Below are 20,033 nucleotides of genomic sequence, written 5' to 3' on the forward strand. Positions count from 1 at the left end.
ACAACTATGTACCAGGGTGCTTTGGGGAGAAAAAGGAAAAAAATAAAAATAGAAGACAAAATATTTTTTTAAAAAAAGAAAAAAACATTTTGAAGGAGTATGATATATATCATATTTAAAGTCACAGTTTTCACTAATCTGAGAAAACACATAGATGTGATATTTAAAAGAATTAACGAAATCCAGTGAAACTTCAACTTCTCGTTTCATTGAGAATTTACAACAAAAAATAGAGAAAATTAGAATTTATCTCTTAAATGGCATGTCTGTATTAGTTATAATTCAATAAACATATTCCTTTCCATGTAATATCTTAAGATCCAAAATCTTAGTGCCATAAATAATATGACTGAAGAATCATGTAACAATGCATATTTTAATATAAGATTTGTGTAGTGATTTAGAACAATAAATATCACACAGTGGAAAATGTATCATAAACTAAATGCAATAACAAAAGGAAACAAAAAGCTTATGTACACATTACCAAGGTCTTTACAATAAATTATAGAGTACAGTTCCATCACAGCATATTTGTATACAGAGCTGCTAATGTGAACACTGAAAGAAATCCGCCATGTAGGTCTTTAATCTTAATTTAATAAAGTTTGTACAGTATCAAATAATATCAAAAGTCTAAAAAAACACAAGGGGTTTTTATATCATGTTTATAAATTATTGTTTATATACCATAAAAAAGAAAATAAGGTCAAAAGTGCAGTTTAAAAAAAAGTGGAAGTTGTTATTCTTGGTAAGAACTAGAAAAATGTATTGTCCCAAGTAAGAAGCAATCTAAAGGCTTATACAGTTTCTTAGGAATTTTCCTTTAACTCTCATACAACCATATGCTATAAGAAAAACCAATAATACAAAGGGAGCTAAATAATCTTTTTATACAAATAATAGGAAACACAGATCTGGTGATAACAAACATTGGAAATAAACATAATTATAGAACTCCCTAAAAATAAATTAAACGACTCTTTCCTAAGAACGAATGGGCTATCAGTGAATGTAACCAAATTTCGGAAATTTCAAAGGATTTCCAGAAGTTTTCACCTTTTTCAAGTTTTTAAGTCATAACTGGCAATGGTGCATACATCCCAGGATTATGAAACTTTCTAGTATAATACATCTTAAGACAAAATATGACTGAAACGTGAATCATACCATTTACTTCTCCCAAAAGATAAAGACTCAGGATCCAGCAATTAAAAGGCAGCAGTATAGAAATTACTCAAGAAGAAACAGATGGACAAAAGATAACTCTGGGTCTTAATTGGCACTTACCACAGTAACTAGTTTTATTTTGACAAATTCTAGAACAAATGCCTATATTGAAATATGTGTAGTACATTAACCACTCATATTTATTTAAGAAACTGAAATGGCAAAATTACTGGCTTATAAAACAAATTAAATTTAGAGAAAAGAAAAATAAAAGGAATGTAAAGAAAAATCTTATTTTTAAGCTTACTGTGGGGTCAAAATATCGACAAAGCTATCCCAGTCAAGAGCAGTGTTTCTGCTACAGTAACAGGCAGCCTGAGCCTGCTCAGCACAACCCTCCTCTTCTCAAATGCCATTCACCCGGTGCTTCGTTTACATGACACCAAGCGTTAGATGATGATTATTTTTTTCAGTGAATTTTGGAAAAAGTTCCTTGGTTGGTTTAACATATATAGACTGCCTGAGATAATAAAGCTTCACCATTACAATAGGTTAACGGGAGACGGAAATCTTCCTAGTTGTGACAGGAGAAAAGGGCTGGCCGCTGAAAACAGTGCGGCCGCCCTGCAGGCTGCATATGTACACACTTAATAATTAACGTCATCTTTAGTCGAAGATTAAAAATCAATGGATATGGATGCTTGTGCAGAATCTTCTCGGCCCCGGACATAAATTTCACAGGGAATCTCCTCCATTACTCTGTCTTCTAGGGCCTGTTCAGGGCACTCATGTGCCTGTTTGAAAGTGTAGCTACTTTTTTTGAAGGTGCTATTAAACGTTTTCATTGGCTGTGGTTGTGCAAAGTCATTTCGGAAAGGAAGTTCCATGGAGCTGAGGTTGGTCCTGCTCTGTTTGGTGCTGGAGGCTTGCGACCCACAGTGATGGTCGTGCACGCAGCGGGAGGCCGTGGAGGAGCGCCGCAGCTTCTGGTAGCTGTCCAGTTCCTCCGACAAGTCAGCCAGGTCTGCAGAGATCTCTTTGTCCCGGAGAGAAAACAGTTCATAATGAGGAGGATCAAACACTTCTTGAAATCCAGTTTTATTAAAAGCAGTTTTGCAAGTCATGACCTTTTTTCGAGGCTGTTTCACTTGTACTAAAATAGAAATAATGAGAAGGACCAAAACAACCCCTGATGTAATGCCAATAATTGTGCCGTGAGTTTTAGTGATTTGTTCGAACAGTCCTGCTTTTTTCTTTTCTGTAGAAAGAGAAAGAGAAATGTTGAGGCTTTCAAAATTCATTAATGAGTCCTGTCACAAATTGGTAAGGTATTTGTAGGTATAGCAGGACACACGGGTCAAACACACCACAGATAATGCAATTTAACATTAGGTTTTTTAAAGAACACAATCCTACTACGATTTCTGGTTAAACTAAGCAATCATAGTATAGCTAGATTACAAAAAAAAAGGTCTTATTTCTTTACTCAGAAGGTACATGAACCATGAATACATATACTTTGCAAATCAAATTAAATACACAAATATAGAAAATACCAAAACCATTACTCTTGGTTCTATCCAGTGTAGCTTTCTGCTGTACAGTAGATTTGACCAACTGCTGCGTTTAAGTAAATCCACAGTATTTCTACTGGGGGCCATCAGTAAGAGACAACTGAAATGAGTGGACTAACCCACTCAGGGATGTTATCACGGTCCACTGTTTTTGAATGATGACCTGAAATACTTCACAAGTACCTGAGGCAGCCATATCAGATTACATTGACTTTTCAGAGTAAGGTATTTATGGAAACCTTGGAGAATAAAAATAGAGAAACCTTAGAACTGAGACAGTGACATGATAACCAGCCTGCAGACATTCAATGATGGCCACAGCCATGTTCATCTGCCAGGGAGCATGCACTGGAAATACAGCAGAGGAAATTTTATGAAATAAAAATAGCGGTTCTTACAATGAGTCTGCTTTTACAGTGTAAGACTGAATCCATCAGCTGATTTTTATTAAATAGTATTTTCATATAATTTAAAAATTACAATACTCTAGGTTATTTTCTACATTACTTTGAGAATAAGGTATCTTTACAACACAAATGACCAAGAAAATAAGGGCAGGAAATATCATGATGGACTTTTGAACAACTTAAAAAATATAATTTAAAGAAAAATGCTTTTGTTGAGAATAAGTATTTTTACTGGCTTTTGCCACATCCCAGAGGTCTATGATCCATCTAAAAGGAACATTCTATTATACGTCTCCGCTTCTGCCAAGGAAGCTCTGCTAAGCACAGTTGTAGAAAAGGACATTTTAAGTCTTTCTTAAATGAAAAGCAAGGGCCACTCTTCTCTCAAAAGGCAGGCCTGGCCAGCAGACTCACCTTTACAGTGATTTTCATCCCAGGGGTACGCACAGTTCTGCACGCCGTTACACACTAAGGAGTTGTTGATGCACATGCTGCTGTGGCAGAAGAAGGTGCTCCCCGTGCAGGGGGCTGCGGGAAGAGAGAACACTGGGTTGCCAAGAATGGAAAGCACACAAATCATGAGCTCATCTTGATTTATGTTACACTTGCTCTTATAAAATCAGTATCTTACCTCAAAGGCCTTCCATGAATACACTCCGTACTATACAAACAACAAGACAAAGGCCAATATTCTCTGATGATGACTTGTAAACTTTTACTTACATTTGGGCACCAAAATGTCATTTTTAATAATGACAATATGAATATATTTGTCATGGTTCTTATGGAACTAGTATATAGCTTGGTAAATTTTTTCAAAACGTTAAAACAAAATGTTGGTGAGGATGTGGAGATACTGGGACCCTTGTGCACTGGGGGTGGGAAGGGAACATGGTGCAGCTGCTGTGGTGAACAGCACAGCATTTCCTCATGTTTATAGACATTACCACATGCTCCAGCAACTCCACTTCCAGGCCTACGCCCCAAAGAGCTGCAAGCAGGGACTTGAACAGATACAGGTATGCCAGTGTTCGCAGCAGCATTATTCACAAGAGCTAAAGGGTGGAAATGACCCAGATGGCTGTCGATGGATGAAGGGATAACCACAATGCAGTATATACAGAGAATGGAATATTATTCAACTGAAATTTCAGAATGAAATTCTCACGTTACGACATGGATGAATCTGGAGAACATCATGCTAAGTGAAATAAATGAAGACACAAAAAGACAAATATTGTATCATTCCCTTTATATGAGGTATCTAGAGAAGTCAAAATCATGGAGATAGAAAGTAGAATAGAGGATATCAGGGTATGGAGTGAGAGGAGAATGTCGAGTTGGTGTTCACTGGGGACAGAGCTTCAGTCTAGGATGAAGAGAAAGTTCTGGAGGTGGATGGTGGTGATGGTTGCACAACAATGTGAATGCACCTAATGCCACTGAACTATACACTTAAAAAAATGGTTAAAATGATAAATTTTAGGTTACATAGATTTTACTACAATAAAAAACCCCACTCTTTGGAATTAAATTTATTTTTAAAAAACAATAAAGATATATGGAGTATACACCATGTAATTTCCGATTTTGTAAAAGCTGTTCATTCAGCCTGAAATGTCTGCTGCTTTCTCTTTCTGGTGGCCACCTACTCATCTGTGAAGACCATCCCAAGTGTTGCCCTGTAAAGAGTCCCCGCAGTCCCCGAGGTGGCTGGTGACTCCAGTCCTACTCCATCTATTCTTCTAATTAGCACTTCTCCCTGTACGTGTGGACACTCGTTACACTAGATTACGATTCAGTGTGTTTACTTCTGTTAGGAAATAAAGTGCTAGATTGGAGACAGAAGTACCAACATAGTAATATCATGTATTTCAGGGTAAAGACACAAAAAAATCTGAAAGTCAAGATGGAGGACGGCTTATTTACCCTCCCCACTAAAAAAAGATTGTGGAGGTTAAGACAGAGGCCCTCCCCAAGTCAACTAACCATTTTGACTTAAAAAAAATAAGGAAACAAAATGCATTTCCTGCCTAATAAGTTCAACATTTTTTTAAGTTAATTTTTATTGAGTTTATGATACTTTAAAATTCAACATTTTTTATTTTCAGAAAACACGTTTAATCAAGGAAGAAGAACTGACTATTGCTCTATGTTATGCTAACAGGCCTCAAGTATCTTTTATATCTTTTTAAATGTTTCTTTTTGGGATGAAAACAAATCTAAAATTTTTACAGGACTAATAAGAAGTGTGTTTTTTTTCCCCTAAATACTAACTTTCTTTTTATAAATATACAATGAACCTCATTAAAATGATAGCTATGAGTTTAGTGTTTTCTTCTCTCTAAAGAGAAGGCTCTCTCTTCAGATTACAGTCATGGGAAGCTTTGAAATACTTAACCCCATTCTCCAGCTACAGTGTCAGTAATAAAACTGACAGCTTGGTATATCCACCTGCCTGGGCCCCTTTGTCTACTTCTCAGTTGGTACTGAACACGGGCTGGAAAAACAGGTACTATTTATTGGGTCCCCAGAAAGCCCCAAAACATAATCTGATAAAAGCAGGTGAATAGAGAACATCCAAAATTGCTTTGCTACTAGAGAGCAAACATACCCTCTCTTTGAGGCAGAATCCCCAAAAAGGTAATATTCGCCCACGCCCCAGTGCCGCAGGTTAATCATTATGAAGTAGGATTTGTCTGTCCCTCCTCCCACCCCACTGCAAGCCAAACTGAGTTTATGCATGACTTCTATCTACATACGAGTGCATATTCTCACACTAAACTTTCCAGTTCGCTAGTTTGCTGAGCGCTCACCCACCACAGCTCAAGGGGAATAATCCCCAGGCGGCTCTCATGACTGGAGTCTAAAATAGCCAAGAGGTGTGAAGAACTGGGGAGCCAGTGCTGTGAAGCAGAGAGTGCAACAAACAATGGACTACTCATTAATTGAAACGGTTCTGTTATCAGTTCACTGGTATACCTGAAGATATTTAACCTCCCTGGGTCTCAGCTTCCTCTTTTTTTTTTTATTTTGTTTTTTTGAGGAAGATTATCCCTGAGCTACCATCTGCTGAGGAAGACTGGCCCTGAGCTCACATCCGTGCCCATCTTCCTCTACTTTATATGTGGGACACCTGCCACAGCATGGCTTTTACCAAGTGATGCCACGTCCGCACCCGGGATCCGAATCAGCGAACCCCGGGCCACCCCCTCAGCTTCCTCTTTTTAAAGACTGGCATCTTAGCTAACATCTGTTGCCAATCCTTTCTTTTCCTTCCTTCTTCTTCTTCTCCCCAAAGCCCCCCAGTACACAGTTGTAGATTCTAGTTGTGAGAGCCTCCGGCTGTGCCATGTTGGACACCGTCTCAGCCTGGCCTGATGAGTGGTGCCAGGTCGGTGCCCAGGATCCGAACCAGTGAAACCCTGGGTCACCGAAGTGGAGCGGTAAAACTTAACCACTCGGCCACGGGGCTGGCCCCAGCTTCCTCTTTTTAAGTGACTGGTATGCACTATAGGGTGCTAAAATCTGAGGAGATTATGAAATTAGTGGTCTCAATCATGTTGATACTTCTGTTCTTAATCCAAGTGCAAAACAATGTATATATCTAAGAAGTATTTTGCTCAGAGACTGTTAACCTGTTGGCATCAATTAAACTATTAAAATAAGTTTTTCATGACTCAAAAACTGCTTGATGGCTTCAAAGCTCATCATAAGGACAGTAAGTATTGGTTACATAAATAAGCCATTAGATTAAGTACAGAAAATGCAATGAAGATGTATGGCGGTATTTTATTAAGCATAAAATTAGCTAGTGTACCCACCTCAGTTGTGTATTACACAAATGTGTGCATTTTAAAATGTAACAAATGGCCTAGAGAACACAAAGCATTTTTTAATTTCTTATTTCTAAAAACTGGAGTTTTCTGTTTTTTATTTCTATACTATACCATAATTCTATTACTTACTATATCATACTCCATTTTGAATTCTAATTTTACCTCTTTTATCCAGTTCATAAGTGAGAATATAGGGAAGAGAAGTTATTTTCAAGACAGGTTGAGTGAGGTTATAAACAGCACTGTAGCTTCTAGATATTCTGAGTCCAACTATCATTAGCTCTTAAAGTTTATCCATAGAACATTCTGTGACTGCATTTTGATGGCTCTTTATAGCTTCAAAAGCAGGAAAAAAGAGTGTTCAGTGCTTCTCATTGATTGAACAGTGAATGGAAAATACCCTCAGTTATAGAGTCTTTACAACCGCTCCCCTCGCTCTTTAAAGCAATTAGAAAGCAGCACTGACATTGTCAGATTTTGTTTTGTAGAAACGCGAATTGTATTTATAATTACAAGTCTATTAAATTTTATGGATTTTCAGTGGACAAGCACAGCTGTTTATAATAAGAATCAAAGTATCAGTAACTGACCTGGGATGCCAGCGACACACTTCAATTCAAAACTACAGAAAACGGCTGAATTCCAAAGCAAAAGACAAAGATGACAGCCAAAATTAGTGCCAGTTATGAACTGCTCTCTATTCACAGCCTAAGGACTCTCTGCTTCTCCCCTTTATTCACTATCGGGTCATAGTGTGGGCAAGAGGGGGGTTAGGATTTCGGCTCCCCTCGACTTTGGAAGAGATGCGGCAATGATGCTGAAAGACAGTTCTGTCCCCTTCACTAAGCCTGCAGGGGCCTGGAGGCAACACGACACTGAACTTCGCATTCTGGATTCATTCTAACAAAATACCTTCTGCTGCTTTCACAGTGCCAGTCCTAGAAAGCATTTTCCTAAAACCATATCCTTTCTTAAAGAGTGAGGTCTATATTAGCATTCGGTGCTCGGGAGGAAGTCAAACATACCCTGACTGCTGTTCTGTAGCATCCATTTTAGCCGAGTTACACTATTTTAGTCACATTCTCAATCTACAGTGGGTAGACATGAAGTGACTCTCTCAAGCAGAAATAGTCCATTTATATGCACCTCCTCTGAAAGATTGTTTTCATGGATGGATTCATAACAGTTACAAATCATGAAAAGCTCAGAGACGAAGAAATAGTTTAACAATTTGAATTAATGATAGGCGCGTAAAAGGTACTGTTCGGAGCTCTCAAATGCGCTTATCAAACAGAGCTTTTCAAACTGGAACTTATGTTTTATAAAAATTCATGACATCTCATATTTTGATCTCACACATGCTCTTTTGGAGGGTGGCTTTCTTCTTGTTCCTGGGTAATAAAGCTGAATTTCGGATATCGAGTGAAGGTTACTGCAGCCTTCAACTTGGTCCTACATTTAGTGGTGAGTGTGGAGAGTCTCCTGAAGGAGGCTTTTCACCTATTTACTTATCAGATTTGCGCTAATGGAGAAATCATTAGTATATACAGAGAAAATAACAAACATACTAGAGAGGAATTTTTCATGTAAGTATATTAGATCAGTGCTGTCCAAAGTAAACATGCGAGCCAAAGATACAAGCAAGAAGCTATGTTAAAAAGGTCTTTAAAAAGAAACAGGTGGGGGCCAGCCCTGTTGCTGAGTGGTTAAGTTCGCGCGCTCCGCTTTGGCGGCCCAGGGTTTCGCCGGTTCAGATCCTGGGCGTGGACATGGTACCGCTCGTCAGGCCAGGCTGAGCTGGCGTCCCACATGCCACAACTAGAAGGACCCACGACTAAAATATACAGCTATGTACTGGGGGGATTTGGGGAGAAAAAGCAGAAAAAAAAAAAGATTGGCAACAGTTGTTAGCTCAGGTGCCAAGCTTTAAAAAAGAAACAGGTGGAATTAATTTTACTAATAGTTTATTTAACCCAATATACCTGTGCAGAAAAGAGTTCCTACAGCAGGACTGAGGCAGCTACCTTCAGAAGGGTCTGTGTGCAAGGCTGGCCCGCAGCGGGCATCTGGGAACCAGGCTTTCCTTCACTCCCTGACTGATGAGGAGGGTCACAGTGCCAAGAGTTTGTGTTAACAATGTCACTTTGCCAAATACCTGCTTTCCTTCTGTGAGTCGAGTATTTTGCTACATGCAAGGCAGAGAATGCCCATGTGATCAGCCCCCGTACGAAGCTTGGGCGCTGGATCTCTAACGGGCTTCAGAAACCCTGTACACATTCCTGCATTTTTTGTTGGGGAAATGAACGTGCTCACTGCTCCCCGATGGGAGGGAGGAAGCATAAGGAAGCCCGGAGAAGGGCTGCTCAGACTCAGGCTTTTCTCCTGGCTGATCCCACCTTGTATCTCTTCACTGTAATAACTCTTAGATCTAAGTACAAATATGCGCTGAGTCCTTCTAGCAAACCACCTAACATGTGGGTGGTGTTGAGGAGCCCTGAAACAATATGCAAAATATTCTCATTTTAACATGTAGTCAATATAAAACATTATTAATGAGATATTGTACATTATTTCATACCAAGCCTTTGAAATCTGGGATATATTTTTATAATTATAGCACATTTCAATTTAGACTGGCCACATTATAAAGGCTAAGTAGCCACATGTGGCTGATGGATGCTGTGTTGGACAGTGTAGGTACAGATGTTAGGCATAAAAAAACTGAGGAAAAAGATGGCTAAAAGGCTTTCTTGCTAACTATATCTTTGCATCAAGCACTGATTTATAGTATTAGAAATAGTGAAACAGTCTTTGTACAATTTTTTTTTATTTTTCAGATTTGAAAAGTTCCCCAATTTAAAAAAGAAAGAAAAAAAATTTAGGGGCCAGCCCAGTGCAGCAGTTAAGTTTGCACGTTCCACTTTGGCTACCAGGTTCAGCAGTTCGGATCCCGAGTATGGATCTAGCACGGCTTGGCACGCCATGCTGTGGGAGGCATCTCACATATAAAGCAGAGGAAGATGGGCACGGATGTTAGCTCAGGGCCAGTCTTCCTCAGCAAAAAGAGGAAGATTGGTGGCAGATGTTAGCTCAGGGCTAATCTTCCTCAAAAAAAAAAAAAAATTGGAAATAAACTGAGGTTATACCCACAGGGTAACAAGCAGCAGCAGCACAGTTTACTCACGGCAAACACCACTGCTGAGCTCTTGACACTTCCAACTGCCCCAGGAACTCACTTTATCCAAAATAACCCAACACTTTTTCCCTCTGATCGGTGCAATTTTCATTCCCCAAGTCAGTCAGACCCAAAATTGTAGGTATCTTTGACATATTCTGTTACTTTCCATTCTTGATTAATCACTAAATCTTGCTGACTCTATCTTGCAACACTTCTTTACCCTCACTGGCACTGCTGTGGTTCAGAGATTCCTCACTTCCCACCTTGACTATGGAGCAGCCTCCAGCTAAAGCCCAACTCTGCCCACGGCGTTTTGTAGCAGGAAACCTTGCAGAACTCCCCACGCCTGTAACATGAAGTCTGATACAGCCTTTAATCGAAAAGCCCTCGAATTCTGCTTTGATGTGCCTTTCCTGGCTCAACTCTCTGCTCCCTCTCCCACTACTCCTTGTGGCCCAGATCAGCTCTGGGTCGATGCCTTCGTTCATCCTATTGCCTCTGTTGGAGATAACAACCTCACTTAACACTTCCACCTTCTAAAATCCACCTACCCTCAAGGATAAACTCAAAGGCCCTACCCTCAAGGACTCCTTCTCCATAATTGATGCACCTGGTAGAACTGACTAGGATATTTAATAAGAAGGCACTCTGTTTTCTGTCTCAAATGGTCTTTGTCATAGAGAATCCTGTATTTGCCTTATTTGCATATGTCATCTCACCTAAGTGACCATAAGATCCTCTGGGACAGGGACTGTTTCATCCATTTTTCTATCTTCACAGCAGACCCAGTACCCGTATGATAAACGTTCAACAAATGAATGGAAGGCAGGGAGAAAGGCTGGCTGGCTAGATAGGCTGCATAACCCAACCGACCTTCTGGCAACTCATCAAGTTGGACATAAAAGCCTGGACACGGTCACATACAATCAGGGTTTTATAGAATCCATGGCATAATAATACAGTATTTTGAATTTATAAGTGAAAAATTATTCTTTCCCGCTTTTCTCCACAAGTCCCCCCAGCACATAGTTGTATATTCTTAGCTGTGGGTCCTTCTAGTTGTGGCATGTAGGATGCTGCCTCAGCGTGGCCTGATGAGCAGTGTCATGTCCGCACCCAGGATCCTAACCAGTGAAACCCTGGGCCGCCGAAGCGGAGTGCGCGAACTTAGCCACTCAGCCACGGGGCTGGACCTGAAAAATCATTAATTCTCAAATTTCTCAAGAAAAATGTCAGATAATATCCTACTGTCATACCTTTGTATTTACAAACTTTGGCTTTGCAAAAATCACACAGCTTATCATTATACCATATTCATCAGTCAGGATACAAAAGCTAAAATATTTGTTTCTCTCACGTGGACCATAGGTAAGATATACTACTTATTTTTAGAATACATGTGATGCAAACATACACACTCGATTACACCTGGGCCGTTTGGATGACTCTTTAAACGGAAATTTTGGGGGTGGCCCAGTGGCCTAATGGTTAAGCTCACGAGCTCTGCTTCGGCAGCCCAGGGTTCGCTGGTTGGGATCCCAGGTGCGGGCCTACACACCACTCAAGCCATGCTGTGGCAGGTGTCCCACATATAAAGTAGAGGAAGATGAGCTCAGGGCCAATCATCCTCAGCAAAAAGAAGAAGATTGGCAGCAGATGTTAGCTCAGGGGTAATCTTTCTCCAAATAAATAAATAAATGGAAATCTTCTCCATATGGGAGATGACCATATGGGAAAGAGACCAGAGAGGCTAATCAGCTCTACCCAAATGTAGATCACAGTTAAGAGTCATTCAAACCAAGTAAAAAACATGATGGCATTTTATTTTATTTATTTAGTGCTGAGGAAGATCTGCCCTGAGCTAACATCTGTGCCAATCTTCCTCTAGTTTGTATGTGGGTTGCTGCCACAGCATGGCCGCCACCGAGTAGTATAAGTCTGTACCCAGGACCAAACCCAGGCCGCCGACATGGAGTACACCAAACTGAACCACCAGGCCATGAGGCTGGGCCCAATACAGTGGTATTTTTGAAAGCAGGTTTTTTGTCAAAGCTAACGTAATATGATCTGCACTTAGGATAAGCAAAATCAACAAAATATTAGGAGGTACTGACAAGTCACTTGGACTTTTATAGGACACAGGCAGCAGAACCAACTTCTCCTTGTAAGAATTATCAGGAGTTTAAGGGAAGACTCCTAAAATCTCTCATGAAAGTTTCTCTACTTTTAAGCTAGGTCAGTGTCTACACATGACCTACAACATCTTTTAATATGAAAAAGTTCCCAGGTGCTCACAAAATAGCAAAGACGATTTTTAAAGACTTAAGCAATTCATAAAAAGACAAAAATGTCCATTGTAACCACAAAGAAAATATCTAAATACACACAAAAGGAAATTCAAACACGTCACTGGAAAAAATCAACTGAACACAAAAGAAGGCCAAAATGAAGGAGATAAAGGACAAGAATGCTATCAGGCATATAGAAAACAAATAGCAGAAAGGGAATGTCCTTCCTTATTAGTAACCACTTTCAATGCAAATGGACTAAACTCTCCATTCAAAAGGCAGAGATAAAACCAGACCCAACTATATACTGTGCGACTACAGACTCACCATAGATCTAAAAGTAAAAACAGTACAGACTGAAAGTAAAAGGATGGAAAAAGATATTCCATGCAAATAGTTACCAAAGGAGAGCTGGGGTGGTGATGTAAATATCAAACAAAAATAGACTTAAGTCAAAACTGTTACAAGTGACATTGATAAAAGGCTCAATTCACCAAGAAGATATAACAATTATAAATATCAATGGATGGAAAATCAGAGCCCCAAAATATAAGAAGCAAACATTGTCAGAATTTAAGGGAGAATTAGATAGTTCTACAATAATAGTTGGAAGCGTCAATACCCCACTTTCAGTAATGGACAGAACAACCACAGAGAAGATCAATAAGGAAATAAAGGACTTGAACAACACCACAAACCAATTGAACCTAACAGACATATATGGAAAACTTGACCCAACAACAACAGAGTATACGTTTTTCCCAAGTGCACATGGAACACTCTCCAGGATAGACTATATGTTAGGCCACACACACACAAATCTTAATTTTAAAAGACTCACATCATACAAAGTATCTTTTCCAATCACAATGGAATGAAACTAGATACCAATAACAGAAGACAAGTGGAAAATTCACAAATACATTAAACTACAAACTTTTTTTTCCTATTTTATTTTTATTGAGGTTATGATAGTTTACAACCTTGTGAAATTTCAGTTGTACATTATTTTTTTTGTTTTTTTTCCTTTTTCTCCCCAAAGCCCCCCGGTACATAGTTGTGTATTCTTTGTTGTGGGTTCCTCTAGTTGTGGCATGTGGGACGCTGCCTCAGCGTGGTCTGACGAGCAGTGCCATGTCCGCGCCCAGGATTCGAACCGACGAAACACTGGGCTGCCTGCAGCGGAGCACGCGAACTTAACCACTCGGCCACGGGGCCAGCCCCCTCAGTTGTACATTATTATTTGTCATTCACATTATAGGTGCACCACTTCACCATTTGTGCCCACCTCCCCACCCTCCCTTTCCCCTGGTAACCACTAATCTGTTCTCTTTGTCCACATGTTTGTTTATCTTCCACATATGAGTGGAGTCATTCGGAGATTGTCTTTCTCTATCTGGCTTATTTCACTTAATATCCTGAAGGCCCATCCATGTTGTTGTGAATGGGATAATTTTATCCTTTTTTATGGCTGAGTAGTATTCCATTGTGTGTGTGTGTGTGTGTGTGTGTGTGTGTGTGTGTGTGTGTACATATATATATATACACCATATGTTCTTTATCTAATCACCAGTAAATGGGCACTTAGGTTGCTTCCAGGTGTCGGCTATTGTGAATAATGCTGCAATGACCACAGGGGTGCATAGGTCTCTTTGAATTGCTGATTTCAAGTTCTTTGGATAGATACCCAGTAGTGGGATGGCTGGGTCATATGGTATTTCTATTTTTAATTTTTTTTTTTCTGGCAGTAGTGCTCTTTTATTTAGAGAATAGTGTGGAACAGCATGGGGACAGGACCCATGGGCAGTCAGAGCTGCTGCTGCTGGCGTGGTATTTTTAATTTTTTGAGGAATCTCCATACTGTTTTTCATAGTGGCTGCACCAGTTTGCATTCCCACCAGCAGTGTATGAAGGTTCCCTTTTCTCCACAACCTCTTCAACATTTGTTATTTCTTGTTTTGGTTATTTTAGCCTTTCTAATGGGTGTAAGGTGATATCTCAGTGCATTATGATTTGCATTTCCCTGATGATCAGTGATGATGAGCATCTTTTCATGTGCCTATTGGCCACCCATATATCTTCTTTGGAGAAGTGTCTGTTCACATCCCCTGCCCACTTTTTGATCAGGGTGTTTGATTTTCTGTTGTTGAGTTGTGTGAGTTCTTTATATGTCATGGAGATTAACCCTTTGTGGGATATATGATTTGCAAAAATTTTTCCCAGTTGGTGGGTTCCGTTTTTGTTTCAATCCTGTTTTCCTTTGCCTTGTAGAAGCTCTTTAGTCTGACGAAGTCCCATTTGTTTATTCTTTCTATTGTTTCCCTTGTCTGAGAAGACATGGTATCCAAAAAGATCTTTTTGATACTGATGTCAAAGAGCGTACTGCCTATATTTTCTTCTAGAAGCCTTATGGTTTCAGGTCTTACCTTTAGGTCTTTGAACCATTTTTAGTTTATTTTTGTAATGGCATAAAGGAATGATCTATTTTCATTCTCTTACATGTGGCTGTCCAGTTTTCCCAACACCATTTGATGAAGAGACTTTCTTTTCTCCATTATATGTTCTCAGCTCCTTTGTTGAAGATTGGCTGTCCATAGATGTGCGGTTTTATTTCTGGGCTTTCAGTTCTGTTCTATCGATCTGTGTGCCTGTTTTTGTACCAGTACCATGCCGTTTTGGTCACCATGGCTTTGTAGCATATTTTGAAGTCAGGGATTGTGATGCCTCCAGTTTTGTTCTTTTTTCTCAGGATTGCTTTAGCAATTCAGGGTCTTTTGTTGCCCCACCTGAATTGTAGCATTCTTTGTTCTATTTCTGTGAAGAATGTCATTGGAATTCTGATTGGGATTGCACTGAGTCTGTAGATTGCTTTAGGTACTATGGACATTTTTAACTATGTTTATTCTTCAATACATGTGCATAGAATGTCTTTCCATTTCTTTACGTTGTCATCAATTTCTTTCAGAAAAGTCTTGTACTTTTCATCGTATAGGTCTTTCACTTCCTTGGTTAAATTTATTCCAAGATATTTTATTCTTTTTGTTGCAATTGTGAACGGGACTGTGTTCTTGACTTCTCTTTCTGTTAAGTTCGTTACAGAAATGCTACTGATTTATGTAACTTGATTTTGTACCCTGTAACTTTGCTGTAATTGCTGATCACTTCTAGTAGCTTTCCAATGGATTTTTTAGGGTTTTCTATATATAAGATCATGTCGTCTGCAAAGAGAGTTTCACTTCTTCACTGCCAATTTGGACTCCTTTTATTTCTTTCTCTTGCCTAATTGTTCTGGCCGACACCTCCAGTACTATGTTGAATAAGAGTGGTGAGAGTGGGCACCCTTGTCTTGTTCCTGTTCTCAGAGGGATGGCTTTCAGTTTTTTCCCCATTGAGTATGATGTTGGCTGTGGGTTTGTCATATATGGGCTTTATTATGTTGGGGTACTTTCCTTCTATACCCATTTTATTGAGACTTTTTTTTTTTATCATAAATGGATGTTAGATCTTGTTGAATGCTTTCTCTGCGTCTATTGAGATGATCATGTGGTTTTTGTTCCTCATTTTGTTAATGTGGTGTATCATGTTGATTGACTTGTGGATGTTGAACCATCCCTGTGTCCCTGGTATAAATCCCACTTGATCCTGGTGCATGATGTTTTTAATGTATTGCTGTATTCGGTTTGCCAATATTTTGTTGAGGATTTTTGCATCTATGTTCATCAGTGATATTGGCCTGTAGTTTTCCTTCTTTGTGTTGTCCTTGTCAGGTTTGGTATCAGGGTGATGTTGACCTTGTCAAATGCGTTAGGAAGTGCTCCATCTTCCTCAATTTTCTAGAACAGTTTGAGAAGGACAGATACTAAATCATCTTTGAATGTTTGGTAGAGTTCTCCACAGAAGTCACCTGGTCCTGGACTTTTACTTTTTGGGAGGTTTTTGATTGCTGTTTGAATCTCTTTACCTGTGATAGGTATTCAGATTCTCTGTTTCTTCCTGATTCAGTTTTGGGAGGTTGTAAGAGTCTAAGAATTTATTCATTTATTCTACGCTGTCCAATTTGTTGGCATATAGTTTTTCATAGCATTCTCTTATACTCTTTTGTATTTCTGTGGTATCCGTTGTGATTTTTCCTCTTTCATTTCTGATTTGATTTATTTGAGGCTTCTCTCTTTATTTCTTAGTGAGCCTGGCTAAGGGTTAGTGAATTTTGTTGAAGAAGAACCAGCTCTTTGTTTCATCCTTTCTACTGTCTTTTTTGTTTTGATTTCACTTATTGACGCTCTAATTTTTATTATTTCCCTCCTTCTACTGACTTTGAGCTTTGTTTGTTCTTCTTTTTCTAATTCTGTTAGGTGTAGTTTGAGATTGCTTATTTGAGATTTTTCTTGTTGATTGAGGTGAGCCTGTATTGCAATGAATTTCCCTCTTAGGACCAGTTTTGCTGCATCGCAAACAAATTGGTATGGTCTGTTTTCATTTTCATTTGTCTAAAGATAACATTTTATTTCTCCTTTGATTTCTTCAATGATCTATTGGTCGTTCAATAGCATGTTGTTTAATCTCCACATCTTTGCCCCTTTCCCAGCTTTATTCTTGTAACTGATTTCTAGTTTCATAGCATTATGGTCAGAAAAGATGCTTGATGTTATTTCAATCCTCAAATTTGTTGAGGCTTGCTTTGTTTCCCAACATATGGTCTATCCTTGAGAATGTTCCATGCACACTTGAGAAGAGTGTGTAACCTGCTGTTTTTGGACGGAGTGTTCTATATATATCTATTAAGTCCAACTGGTCTAGTTTTTCATTTAATTCTATAATTTCCTTGTTGACTTTCTGTCTGGATGATTTATCCATTGGTGTTAGTGGGGTGTTGAGATCCTCTATTATTATCATATGGTTGTTGATATCTCCTTTTAGTTTTGTTAACAGTTGCTTTACGTAGTTTGGTGCTCCTGTGTTGGGTGCATATATATTTACAAGTGTTATGTCTTCTTGGTAGAGTGTCCCTTTTATCATTATAAACTGCCCCTCTTTGTCTCTCTTTACCTATTTTGCCTTGAAGTCTATTTTGTCTGATGTAAGTATGGTGACACCTGCTTTCTCATGTTCACTATTATGTTGGACTATCATCTTCTATCCCTTCACTCTGAGTCTGTGTTTGTCTTTGGGGCTGAGGTGTGTTTCCTGGAGGCAGCATATTGTTGGGCCTTGCTTTAATCCATCCTGCCACTCTGTGTTTTTTGACTGGAGAATTCAATCCATTTACATTTAGTGTGACTATTGAAAAGTGGGGGTCTGATGCTGCCATTTTATTGCTCATTTTCCAGTTCTCCTGCATTTCCTTTGTTTCTCATCCTGTGAATTTTGGACTACCAATTCAGTTAGGTTGTTTTCTATGTTGGTTTTCTTCTTGTTTGTAATTTGTGTCTCTGTTTTAGTTATTTGTTTAGTGGTTACCATGTGGTTGGTATAAAACATCTCATAGATGAGATAGTCTATTTTCTGATAGCCTGTGATTTTCGTAGACTAACCTGGCTCCAACCTTTTCTTCTTCCCCTTCTAGGTTCTTACCATCACATCTTTTTTCCTTCTTGTGTTGTAAGTTTGTGGTTAAAATGACATGATTATATTTATTCTTGGTGTTTCTCTTCCCTTTATCTCTAATGTTATACTTAAGCATTTGCTCACCTGTTCTGATAGAGAGCTGCAATTTTCTGATTTCGTCTTTCTACTTATCTCCTTGCCCAGGCTCTTGTAACCCCTTTCCTTTTATTTTATTTTTTTCAGGTATGAGGGACTTCCTGAGCATTTCTTGTGTGTGTGTGTGTGTGTGGGGGGGGGGGGGGTCTTGTGGTGATGAACTCCCCTGACTTTTATCTGGGAAATTTTTTATTTCTCCATCATATTTGAAAGGTAGTTTCACTGGATAGAGTATTCGTAGCTGCAAGTTTTTATCTTTCAGAGTTTTGAATATATCATTTCACTCCATCCTAGCCTGGAAGGTGTCTGCTGAGAAGTCTGCTGACAACCTGATAGGGGTTCCTTTGTAGATTATTTTCTTCTGCTTTGCTGCCCTTAGTATTTTCTCTTTGTCATTGACTTTTGCAAACTTCACTACTATATGCCTTGGGGTTGGTCTTTTTACATTGATGATTTTTACATTGATAGTCTGGGGATCTATTAGCTTCTGTCACATAGATTTCCAGCTTTCTCCCCAGGTTTGGGAAGTTCTCAGCTATTATTTCTTTGAACAAACTTTCTGCTTCATTCTCCTTCTCTTCTCCCTCTGGGATACCTATAATCCTTACATTGCATTTCCTAATTGAGTTGGATATTTCTCAGAGAGTTTCTTCATTTCTTTTTAGTCTTAGTTCTCTCTCCTCGTCTATCTGAAGCATTTCTACATTCCTATCCTCCAAACTGCTAATTCTGTCCTCCATAATATCAGCTCTACTGTTCAGGGAGTCCAGAATTTTCTTAATCTCCTCCATTGTATTTTTCATCTCCAACATTTCTGATTGGTTCTTCTTAATAGTATTAAGCTCTTTGTGATGTAGCTCCTGAATTTGTTGAGTTGTCTATCTGTATTCTCTTTTAGCTCATTGAGTTCTTTATTGATAGGTATTTTGAACTCTTTGTCATTTAGGTTGTAGATTTCTGTGTCTTTGGGATTGTTTTCTGGGTACTTGTCATTTTCCTTTTGCTCTGGAGATTTAATATATTTTTTCATATTGCTTGATGGCGTGGATTTGCGCCTCCACATAGATAGAGAGTCTGGTTACTGCTTCCACTTGCTGCCACTGCGGGGGTGGGGTGGGAGGGAGAAGCAGGTGTGGAATCTGCACCAACCAGGATCCCTGTTAGCTGTTCCTGATTGAGTCTGGGCCTCTGCTTGGGACCACAGTGGCCCTGTGGGGTCTCCCGTCAACTGTGGGAACAAGCACATGAGGGCTTCAGGCTGCTGGTGCCTACTCCCACAGACCGACCTAGACACACTCCTTCTTTAGGGACTGCAGTGGTCTTACTGGCTTTCACGACAGCTGGGAGCTGGTTTGCCCAGACTTGCAGCTCTGCCACCGTCTGGTCCTGCTGGATTTCACTTGCCCTCTCTGGGCTGCAGCAGAGCTATGGGCATCTAATGCAGCCAGCAGCTAGTTCACCAAGCCATGACGCATCTGCTCCTAAGTCGCCCAGCCTTTGTGCTTGGTGGGTGAGGCCTCTCCACTAAGGCCAGCAGAGACTCTCCCTGGGGCGGCTGTGGGACTCTGGACTATCCCCCTGGACCAAGGAGCAGTCATGCTGGGGGTACAGATTGTCTCCGCCCACTTGCATGGTCCCACTGGATCCCACTTGCCCCTCGGGGCTGCAGCAGAGCTGTGGGTGTTTAATGCAGCTGGCAGGTAGCTCACCCAGTCACACCACTTCTGCTCCTAGGTTGCCCAGTCTTTGTGCTTGGTGGTTGGGGTCTCTCCACGAGGGCCGACCAGAGACTCTCCCTGTGGCCACTGTGGGACCATGTGTTTTCCCACTAGCCCCAGGGACTAGACCATACACTCTTAACCAACCAGTGGTTCAGA

General features: G+C 39.8%; 1 protein-coding gene across 2 annotated transcripts in view; it reads right to left on the bottom strand.

The window, feature by feature from the left end:
- Positions 1-98: 98 nt before the first annotated feature.
- NETO2 (neuropilin and tolloid like 2) overlaps positions 99-20,033 on the bottom strand; it is a 58,136-nt gene continuing 38,201 nt past the window's right edge. For both annotated transcript variants that reach the window (XM_044761172.2, XM_044761171.2), the window contains exons 8-9: positions 3,566-3,679; positions 99-2,428 (exon numbers count right to left, since the gene is read on the bottom strand). In XM_044761172.2, the coding sequence (XP_044617107.1) occupies positions 1,848-2,428; positions 3,566-3,679 (695 nt within the window). In that variant the 3' untranslated portion in view covers positions 99-1,847. The remainder of the gene's footprint in view (positions 2,429-3,565; positions 3,680-20,033) is intronic.

This window comes from Equus asinus, chromosome 28 (genome assembly GCF_041296235.1).
Source record: "Equus asinus isolate D_3611 breed Donkey chromosome 28, EquAss-T2T_v2, whole genome shotgun sequence".
NCBI classification, from domain to species: domain Eukaryota; kingdom Metazoa; phylum Chordata; class Mammalia; order Perissodactyla; family Equidae; genus Equus; species Equus asinus.